The 11262-nt window shown below is 43.5% G+C and overlaps 1 protein-coding gene across 1 annotated transcript; it reads right to left on the bottom strand.

The window, feature by feature from the left end:
- Positions 1-492: 492 nt before the first annotated feature.
- On the bottom strand, positions 493-7692 carry NHLH2 (nescient helix-loop-helix 2). The gene is made up of 4 exons (XM_032303302.1): positions 7639-7692; positions 5310-5492; positions 4575-4901; positions 493-2790 (listed from the first exon to the last, which is right to left on the bottom strand). The coding sequence occupies exon 4, from the start codon at positions 2780-2782 to the stop codon at positions 2375-2377; it is 408 nt and encodes a 135-aa protein (XP_032159193.1). The 5' UTR covers positions 2783-2790; positions 4575-4901; positions 5310-5492; positions 7639-7692; the 3' UTR covers positions 493-2374.
- Positions 7693-11262: the final 3570 nt, after the last annotated feature.

Raw genomic sequence — 11262 nt, 5'->3', positions numbered from 1 at the left:
ATAATCCCAGATGCTGCATAGGCATAAAACCAAGTATCCATGTAATTACACGTCTTACTTGGCAATCAGAGATTTGGTGTGATGTAGACTCATAGCTCATAATAGTCTATATGTGAGTGTATATGTATGTATATGTCTGTTTATTATGGAGTTTTAAAGTTATTCATGTGTTCTGCTTATAGACAGTTTCATATTTTTACAGGCTTTAGTAGACGACCAAGGTTGGTCCAGGACTTAATTTGTTTCTTGTTTGCAGGTGTCATGTCTTAAATCGATGTCCTAATCAGATGTTTGAGTGCTGCAGTATACACCTTTTTCTTAATAAGTGCCATGAGGACTGAGTGTCATCATCGTGGGGTCTTGTTACTGCCAGTAAGTAGCCATGGGATCTAGTGCAGGGCATTCAACCTCCCTGGGCCTCAGTTCCCTAAATTCTTTTTAGGCCAAAAGAATCCATGATTCAAGTAATATTTTTATATAAACACTGTAATTTACTTCTCATTTCAGACAAACGTGATTTATGTCACCATCATATGTGGAACAGCTATAACAGAGTGGTTAGGATCCAACTTTAGGAAAAGCATCAAGTATCTGAACACACAAACATCTTAAGATTTGGTGGGGGGGAGGGAGGTTGTGATTTTTTTAACTATTTCCTTTTTAAGGACTGTGTCCATTAAGGTATTTCATGCTCAACAAGTATGTTTATTATTTTTAGACAGTATGCTTTAAGTAAAGGAGAGGACTTGATTTGATACCTTTATTTATATGCAAAACAGCGCACCATTCATGAGATATGAAAAACTTGTCAGATAGAAACCAGATTATATCTATTTTCACTACAAAATATTGCATTATATAAAGCAACAGAGACACAAAAAAACCCTGAAAAAGACTAAAATCTTTGGATAGCAGATGCGTTTTTTTTTTTTTTTTCCCTTGTCTCTAAAATACACTCCTTGTTTTAAGAGTTTCACAGCTGAGAACATGAAACATTTTCAGGTTATAGACTTTTCTTTTTGGTTGTCACAGAGGAAAGTAGTTTTGAAATTTTTTTAGGAAAATAACTTAATTTCCTAAAATCATCCCACGCACAAACAGCACACACACACACACACACAGAAGCTACTCTCCTTATAAACAGCTTGTAAAGTACTTTTCAGACATAACTACAGATAAGAATAACAACACTTACTTTTTTTTAAAAAACTATAATAGTGAAGTGCTAGTGTTGCTGATCTCACAACAAAAGAACCTTTCAAGAACAAACATCTTAATATATAAAATATGTTTAGAAACAGGGAGAAGTGGGAAATTTGTTATACAAGTGCAATATAATTAGAGCAAAAAGAAAGACCACAGTATAATCTCAACAAACACGTAAAAAGTTAGACATAATTATTCCACAGGAAAAAGTGTAAACACTTGACTATAAATAAATTGGCACAGAGTATCCAAAGTAAAATTATCACCACTCTGAAAAATAAATGTCTTGAAAAAAATACTCTACTCCTTCTAACATAAATAAAAATAGGTTGTCTTTTTCTAACTGCACCTATGGGTCCACATGTTTAAGGTCACAAATAGATGTTTTTGGATATATAAAGGGGCACTTTGCCTGAAAAAGCAATCAGATATTAAAATTTCCATTTAAATATGGATTCTCTCGTCTACATCAGTGTCATACCTTGGAGTAAAATCTCACCCAGCTCAAATCTTCCCACAGTGTGTCTATTCTCAATATATCTTTTGAGCTTACCAATATCGAGGGTTTGTCTGTTTTATTTGGATTCCAATATAACTTCCTTTTCACAGCAGAATGGACACTTTCCTGTTCCACCTTTCCGTGCCTTAAATCTCTTACACTGGAGGATGACGGTCCTTCCCAAAGCCTCCAAATGTTAGGTGATTTGTCAATTAGAAAAATCCCAGATAGTCTAAAGTTAAAGAGTCTTTACTCTGAGCTTCTGCCCTCATCCTTTCAAAACATGAAGATCTGTGGGAGATAAATGTAGGAGAACTCAAAAGTCTCCACTGAGCTAAAGCAACCACGCTTAAAGGGATCCTAACACACGGAGGGGAGGCCTGGAGGCGGTGCGTCTCGGGTGCCTCCAGGAGGCACGCCTGGCCGGGAAAATGCCCCCCGCAAACCCCAGACTCGGCAGACAACCCCACCTTCCCGAGTGGGAAACCCCTTGTCTCCCTGCTGACCGGAGAGAACTCGAACGCGTGGCGAGCTTCCTCCCGCGTCCAGGCCTCTCCCGGCGGCCGTCAGCCTGGGCCGCCGCCTCGTCCGCCAGCCCACAGCGGCCGCCCGGGTCCGTGGGGGCTGCCCCGGCTTCCGGACCGGCGGCCTCCCGCCGCGCCCCAGGCTCTACACGTCCAGGACGTGATTGAGATAGGAGATGTAGCAGATGGCCAGGCGCAGGATCTCGATCTTGGAGAGCTTCTTGTCCGGGGGCAGCGTGGGCAGCAGTTTGCGGAGCTCGGCGAAGGCCAAGTTGAAGGCCTCCACGCGGATGCGCTCGCGGGTGGCATGAGCCGAGCGATACTTGGCGGTGGCGCGCCGGCGGCGGCGCTTCTCCTCTCGGCTCAGCTGCTGCGGGTGCGGGTAGAGCGCGGCCCGGCTGCCGCCCTTGCCGTCGCCCTCGGCCTCCTCCACGGGCTCCAGGTCCGACACGCTGCCCAGCACCTTGGCGTCCGCGCCGCCCAAAGATTCCGGGTCCGAGTGCGCCGAGCTGGGGTGGTCCGAGTCGGCGGCTTGGTCCGGACTCAGCATCATTTTGGAGGCTGAGGGGGGAGTCAGAAAATCAATCAATAAAAGGAAGCGGGGTCCTCTTTGGATCCGAGAGAGAGCAGGCGAGGGCCTACCAGGTCGGCCCTAGGCGCATCCCGGGTCCCCTCCCCACCCTAGGCGGGCGCGCTCCGCGCAACTGGCCCCCCCGGGGAAGGGAGCGAGCCGAGAGGCGCTGGCCCGGGGACCGGAGCCCCGAACCTCCCCACGGGGCGGGGGCCAGGGCCAGCGAGGTCCCGGCAGGGCCCCGGCCGCATCCCGGACCTGACTTCTCGGCCTGCGAGAGGCGGAGAGCGGTCTGTGGGCCTGGTCCCCCGGGGAGAGGGCAGGCCCAGGAGGCTGCGACCGCGTTCCGTGCCGCCTCCGGCCAAGTACCGACTCCGCAAAGCCGTCTGCCTCACTTTCCCTTCCCCGACAAACGAATGATTGCGAACGGCGGGCACTTCTGGGGTTTACGTGGGGTGGGGAGACGCTGACGGCGCTCCTGCCCCGAGGGCCTTAGACCCAGCAGCCGGAGGCAGCGGCGCCTGTGGCCCTCACGCTGGTTTGGGGAGTGCGGGGCGGCCGCGGCTGAGGAGGGCGCCCCGCGCGGGAGATGCGCCCCGGTCCCGAGTGCAGACGGCAGACAAGGCGGTCCGGATCCGGAGGCGTCTCCGAAAAAACAAAGCAATGACTGAACAAACGCGAAGGCTCCTTTCTACAGAAAATTGACCCTTATGCCCTCTCGGCTCCCCGAAGCACCATCTGTCACGCAGACAGCCGCACACATCGGGGACCTAGGGGAACGGCGACTGTGTGTGTGTGGGGGGGGGTGAGACAATGCGCCCAGCGGTCGGCAGACCACCTTCCGGGAAAATGCCGGCGGCCGGATCGCGGCGGGAGGGGAGGCTGGGAGGGAAGGGAAGACAGGGGGCGGGAGGAGACGCCTCGAGCGTCCCCTCCGGGAGCGAAGGCCGGTGCTCAGGCGCCCGGAGTGGAGATCCTGCAGCGGTGCCGCGGCCTGGCCAAGACCGAGCTGGTTAGTGCTCAGCTCTCCTGTATCGACGCCCTCCTGGAAGACCGCCTCGCCGGGCTCCTCGGAAGGCCTGGAGCTCCGACCCCGACCGCGCGCCTTCTGGCGGCGGGGGTCGGCAAGGGGGGCACAACCGCGGGGCTTAGGGGGATTCGGCCTCGAAGAAAAGGGCCAGCAGTAGGGGTCCGCACCCGCGGGTGCGGCGCGCACCGACCACAGGCGCCGGGGGAGCACCAGGCCGTGGGGCAGCGAGTGCAGCCCGAGCGACGCTCGCCGGGGGAGAAATCCGCGGCGGCGACAAGTAGGAGGGCTTGCTCCTAGAGAAACAAAAGCCAGGGATGTGTGATCTGCTCCTAGCACCGCACTTGCCTAGGAGCGAATTTGTCTACAAGCCGGCTTTCATTGCGCTGCAAGGAAAGCAGGTCCTCTAAGGCGAAATAAAAACAAATGCTCCAAGTGAACTACTTGTGACTCCCTACGGGCTTTTCACAGATACATTTATGAAGTAGAACAACTTGCATTTGCACATTCGGCTTGAAAGGGCATAAATAAATTGGCGAGTAATGGAAAATCACAATAAGCAACAACATAGTTGTAGTTCGGTTAAAAAGTTCCTGGGTTGCCCTTAAATTCTCCTTCAGATATCTTTTTAAAATATTCATAAATAACGTGTCGTGGGTACATTTTATTTATTTAACAATGAACTGAAATACATCCGTAAATGCAATATGAATAACTTAGTTCCAAGGTGGAAAAAAGAAGACTTACCTTGTAAAAGCCTTTTCGATAATCTTTTCTCCAATCTTTTAGAGTTACAAATTCCAAAGAATAGAGGGGAGAAATTCCGAAATATATTAAAAGCAGCAAATATTTATTACATTCGAATATGAAAAAGCAGCTGTCATCTCGCTGGTGTCCACAGCGAGGGTAGATAATATCTCGGGCTGTGGACGATATAAATGACTGTTCACTTAGTTGATAGACCACAAACGCCTTTTCCTTTTAATTGTTCTCAAACATTTCGGGAAATTCGTTGTTGATTTTTTTTAAGTGAGGTGTTGAAAAGTCTTGTGCCTTTTTTCCTCTTCTAGGTCTCTATAAATAACAAAAGAGATGCAGAGATAAACACAATCACATCAAAGGACTGATTCCTCCACTTTCTAATAGCGGAAGAATCAATAAGAAAGATGGTTAAGATAAGATCCCAGTTCCAGTAGGACTCCTTTCCTTCCCTTAATACGGTTGAGCAGAAACTGGGAAGTGCGAGGCAGAGATGCGATCTTCCTCAGAAGTGATTTTTTTTTTTTTTTTTTTTTTGAGATAAGGCTTTGTTCAGCTGATGTCTCCCCAGTTCCCAGGAACACAATACTGTAACTCGGGGCTAAGCTTGCCTCTTCCTCTTTCCTCATTTACTTGTAGGTTGTATAAACAGACACCTATTTGCAGTTTCAAAGTCTTTCAAGGCTTGCTTACATCTCCCACCCCACCCCCTCCTTTCTTTACCTTGCAGCAAAATAGATATAGTCTGGCTTGGAGACGCTTGGAGAAGGTTGGTGGAAAGTGCACGTCTCCCGGAGTAACAGGGACAGGGAAGCGGAGAAAGACGCGAGAGGGTGGGAGAGCCAGAGCAAAGAGGCAGAGATGCGTGTGTGGCTTCTTGGCTCTCCTGGTACCAATTGATTCAGCCTGGAGATGGTGGAAGAGATAAAGGCTTAAGAAGGGGGATGGAATTTTTTTTCCCTAAATTGATATTTAATGGGAAATCCTATTGGACAGAAACCTGGACATGAGTCACTTAATTGGACTTGACATCTGTCACAGTGTGGGAGTTTTCACAGCCCAAATATTTTAGCAGATCAGATTCCCACTGAATCTGTGCCATAAAATATAACAGTTGAAAGCAGTCCATGATAGAAACCTTAGCCTCTAAACAGAGTCTCTAGCCATTATCAGACTATTTCTCTTTTTCAGATTATTGATGCAGTATTTAAGGGCAAATAAACAACATATTGACTATGGAAAAATTCTCCTCACATTCTAGAAAAACAGTATCTTCTCTTAATGTTAAGGAGAATATTTGTGTCCAGCACTGAAAATATATACTATATAGTAAATATCTTCAGATATGAAACAGCTATCATTTATTAATGATCATTTATTTTTGTGATCATTTACATTTTAAAAGACACTTGAACAAGACTTGATTGAACATATTCGTATTTTTTAAGTATATCCTGCCACTGGATTAATTTTCCAATATATGATTTAAAAAAAAAAACAAAACAAAAAAACAAGGAACCTTTTCAATAGATTAAGTCATTGGTGGAACTGGGAAAAGAATCCAGGAATTGTAATTTCAGAGAGCACTGTACCACGAGACCATCCTACTTTTCTAAATATGTTTGTTTTTCTTTCTGCCCTTCATTCATTCAAGTTAAAATTACATGTGTTGATTATTGTGGTTCATTTTGGCTTATTTTACCATCTGAATATTTAGCTGTGAGGCAGTGCATTGGGCCGGGTGTAAACCCACACAAATCTCCAGTGTATCGCAGTACATTATGCCTTTGCCTTACATGACCCCATGGCCCTGAATTTATATGCCTTCTAACAAAAGGGAAAATCTAGTTCAATTACTTTACCACTTTATAGATATACTGTTAGTCTTCACTGACTATGTATTATTTGCAATCATTTTAGCTTTTTTGATTGTGTAAGCTTAAAAGAAATAAAAGAATGTTGTAGCCTTATTCCCCACCTCAGTAACTCCTGGGGGAACATTTGTGGAGAGAGGAGCCCTTGTTTTTCTTTCTTTTTCAATTTTGCTCTAAAAACAGTTTTTATCATCAGGGGAGAGGATTGATCAGCCTACCCCTGGGAGTGACCCTCATGGCTACCACCAGTCCTGTTTGCCTTTGCACACATTTTTCAGCTTATGTGAGATGCCTGGCCAGGAATGGGGTGGGGGTGGGGGGGAGAGTAGGAAGTGTCTCCAAGGAAAATGGGCACCAACACTTTCCAGCCTTGCCTCTGCTCAACCCCAGCACAGAAGTACGTTTTAGATATCCCCAGGACACTTAAGTGGAGGCAAAAGCCAGCCCCATTTAGGTGGCAGTGGAAACAGGTGAGTGGGTGAACTCCCCAAGGTGGTGAAGATGAAGGGAAAAAGGAGATTTCCCCAGTCTGGCTAAGAGCAGCAATGCTAAGCATTCAACATAGCCAGAAGTGTACACAGATGTGCACCCACAGATAACTGTACTTTCCACCTCACCCCTGCTCACGTAAGCTAGCTGGCTCTGTTAGGCTGCTGCACATTCAGATTGACAGAATGAGAAACCCAGTGAGTCTAATCACCATAGCTCCTGAGACAATTACTGCAGTGGGAAGCCACTGGTATCTCTGGTTACCACTGGTACCAGGTACCCGTTTTGGGGGGGAGAAGGAAAAGAGGGAAGGTAGCAGGGCAGGTCAGATTCTGCCAAGGTGTGTGTGGTTCCAGACACATTCTTCTTTATATTCAGGTTCACTGATTCCACACTGACAGAACTGCTTGTACATACATTAATCTGTGAGCAAGCTCTTGTAAACAGGTACACACTCAGACCCATACCTAGCCATGGCTGGACACACGGTCATGGTCACAGACACGGATTCACACTCACACACATGCATTCTGTCTTCCCGGAAAGCCTCCCCTTCCCCCGTTGCCACCTTTGCCTTTTCTAAGACCTCCCCGGCACAGATGGTCCCTCCTTCTGTGCTTCATAAACACTTTTTTTCCTATCCCCCTTAGAGATTACATATTGTATACAGTGATTCTCTCTTTCCATACCTGTGTTTCCCACTAGGCTGTGACGCTTTCAGGGCCGGTCCAGAGCTCACAGCCTCAGCACAGATGTCTGAGTTTGACACGTTGTAAGTACTCGTAGGTTTATGGTGAATGACTCCCTGTGTACAGAGGCAGCCAGGATGTTTGTGACACAGAAACACTTCTACTGAAACACTCCCATGGTTTCAGTGGTACCAGTTTCCTCTCCTATAAAAGTGAGGATAATGATCCTGCCCTACTCACTTCATAGGCTGGTTATGAGACTCACTGTCCGTGAAAGTTTATCTTATAGAATAACAAGCATCATACAAATGAAGATATTAGGGAGTATTAGGAGTAATATTCAGTAATATTAAACCAGTGGGGAGGTGGTAAGCAGTGATTTAAAATCCAGACTGGGGAGCCTGGGTGACTCAGTCAGTTAAGCATCTGACTCTTGGTTTCTGCTGGGGTCATGATCTCAGGTTCATGGGATCAAGCCTCATGTTGGGCTCCCTGCTCAGCTCAGAATCTGCTTGAGAGTCTGTCACTCTGGCTCCCTCTCTCTCTGCAACCACCAAATAAATAAATAAAATCTTAAAAAAAAAAAAAAGCCAGACTTCCTCGATCTATCATATGTTGGCTATGGTGAACTTAAGGGAGTTATTTTACTTTTCTGGACCTCAGTTCTCCATCTATAAAATGGGAATAAGAAAAGTATTTTATATTGTTATGTCATCTTTTTTCTAAAGATGAACAAAGATATTCTGTGTAAAGTACTTAAATGAGTGCCCAGAACTCAAAATACATACGTATTGTAAACCAGAAATATAAAATAAAATTACATGAAATATAAACATATCAGTATACTAACCCCAAGTGTGTGTGTGTATTTGTAATGTGTGTGTTTGGCAACTAACCTGCAGTGAGCACTTCCATATGTCAGACATAGGTCAGGGACTTTACACACATTAACTCATTTTATCTTCACCACAAAGCAATGAGATAGGTACTGCTGTTGTCCTGATTATGCATATAGGGAAGCTGGGCCACAGAAAATGATCTGTTCAGGGTTAGATAGCTAATAAATTATGGAGCCAAGATTTAGACTCAGGTAGTTTAAATTCAGAAACTGCCACCACTGAGCACTACTGCTTCTGTGGTCATGGTGTCTTACACATATATACTCAGGCAGAGGTATTAGTTACCAAATGAAATGCATAGTTTAAGGGAGAAATACATACATACACAAAAAACATAGAAACTACCACATTTTTGCATTCAGAGGTGGTCACTGAGCAAATAGTTTTAAATATTTACTGTGCATCTAGCATTGTGCCAGACAGTACGGGACTACAAAGGCTTTATAATTATTTGTTAATTTTACTAGACAGCTGTTTCTAATCTATTGTCTTAAATTTTGCACCCCTTCAGTAAAAATGTTGCTAATACACACCCAGTATGTGTATGTTTATTATTAACAAACTCTATACATGGACTGCTGTACAAACATTCTATAATTACAAAGCATAAACAAAACATTTTTAAAGAATGCTAAACACAAAATTAATAATCTTTGTTAAAATTTTTTATTTACTGTTATTGTTATTAAATACAAAAGCCTGTTAACAGCACAAGATAATATATGGTTTTTGGAGGTAATAAGCTTCATTTGTTTATTTACTTATTATAGTCATTGCTTAACCCTTTGTGATAATATGATCTGATGGTCTGGTTTTTAAGCTCAATTTACTTAGAATCTGGTTTTTGTGGCTAATATAGCAGAAAGAGGTATAATACAAAAATCCAAAGATCCAAATTGTAGTTCATCATTGATTATTAACTAAATTATTATTCTAATTTTTTGTCTTATCTACCAAATATGCCAAAGTTTTCTTGAAAGTTGGCTAGCAAATTTCCTTCTAATGGGAATTCTTTGTTTTTTTTTAACAAATGAGTTCAGAAGCCCTGAAACTCTTTATTTGTAAATTTTATATATTTGTAAAATGTGTAAATGTAAAAAAGTTTACGTTTTTCTATTTCTAAGTATTTTAAGTGTTCACATTAAGAGATTTTGACATATGGGCACATTTCCATTACTTCGGACAGCAAAAATCACATAACAATAGAAAATTCTCCAAATCTCTATATTTTTTATTTATTTATTTTTAAGAGAGAGAGAGAGTGTTGTGGGGGGAAGAGCAGAGGGAGAAGAAGAGAGAATCATTAAGCAGGCTCCATGTCCTGCGTGGAGCTCTAGCTCACAACCCTGAGATCATGACCTGAGCTGACACAGAGAGTCAGACGCTTAACTGACTGAGCCACCCAGATGCTTCCCAAACATCTCTCTTTAAAATGTCTTTTCTATAGCACTAATTTCCTTTTTAAAAATTACCATCTAACTCTTAAAAAAATACATATTTAAAGAGAGACATTCAGGGTGTTTTGTGTGTTTTTAATCCGCTGTTAGCATCCTACTGACACCCGTTAATCATGAAAGAAAAATAAATTTGGAGCACTTAAAATTGAACAATGTTCTTCAAGAGATTCTTTAAGAGATTTGCTATATACGAACTAATTCTTTGTGGGCCAGAAGACTTTCAGGGTCTCGTCCAGTTTCATTTATTGTAAAGATTCTACCATATATTTTTTTAAGATTTTATTCATTTATTTGAGAGAGAGATAGTGAGAAAGAGCATGAGAGGGGAGAAGGTCAGAGGGAGAAGCGGACTCCCTGTGGAGCTAGGAGCCCAGTACGGGACTCAATCCCTGGACTCCAGGATCATGACCTGAGCCACAGGCAATTGCCTAACCAACCGAGCCACCTAGGCACCCAGATTCTACCATATATTAAGAGACTTGTATTTCTAAAACTACACGGATATATCTGGTATACTTCAATTTTCTTAAGGAAAATTCTTACATAGGAATTATTTAGTGAATAAACCTTGTTTGTGATATTTCTGGCTCCCGGCCCTCTATTTGAGTTAAAACAGCCATTTCCTCATGACTAAACATATGTCCACAATTTTTCCATAAATCATTCTTTTATTAAAGATATGAGTAGTAAGTAGCCCTTCTCCCATACATTTTACCTTCAATGCTTTCTTAAAAAGAGAAGTTCTTCATGTATTTGATTATTGAAACAGAACCTATAAAGTATCCTGCGCTGAAACATGTTAGAAATCACTGCTGTTCTTTCTCTTCCAGCTAAATAGCAAACTGCCCCCTACCCCATGCGTTGGTCTCATACTTGTTTCTTCAAATCTCCAGCAGCGTTTCCCCAGTGTCTATCAGTGAAATTCGCTGACATTGGAATGCACATTTGTTTGTTACCTTATTGGTTCCTATGTACTGTTTCAACCTTTTCCCCTAGAGTGGCTTTTGCTTCAGAGTACGAAACCGCAAGAAAAGCTTCTAAACATTTCCCATTGTATTTAGTAAAATGTTTAAAAGTACTGGATTGAGTATGACATGACTTTAAGCAGCACTGAAAAACTTCAGGGGTTTGCTTTCATGGTTGGGATGCTTAATTTTTAAAATCAGTTCATTGAAGTTTAATTTATATAGAGTAAAATTCACCCTTTAGAGATATTCAGTTCTATGAATTTGACAAATACATACATTCCAGTAACCCGCACAGTCAAA

Source organism: Mustela erminea, chromosome 10, assembly GCF_009829155.1.
Source record: "Mustela erminea isolate mMusErm1 chromosome 10, mMusErm1.Pri, whole genome shotgun sequence".
NCBI classification, from domain to species: Eukaryota; Metazoa; Chordata; class Mammalia; order Carnivora; family Mustelidae; genus Mustela; species Mustela erminea.
Note: the sequence above shows the minus strand (reverse complement) of the source record. Positions and strands in the feature narration are given on the sequence as shown.

Bases quoted from the DNA above. Each gene is read 5' to 3' on its own strand.
- NHLH2 (XM_032303302.1), bottom strand. From the start codon at position 2,782: ATGATGCTGAGTCCGGACCAAGCCGCCGACTCGGACCACCCCAGCTCG.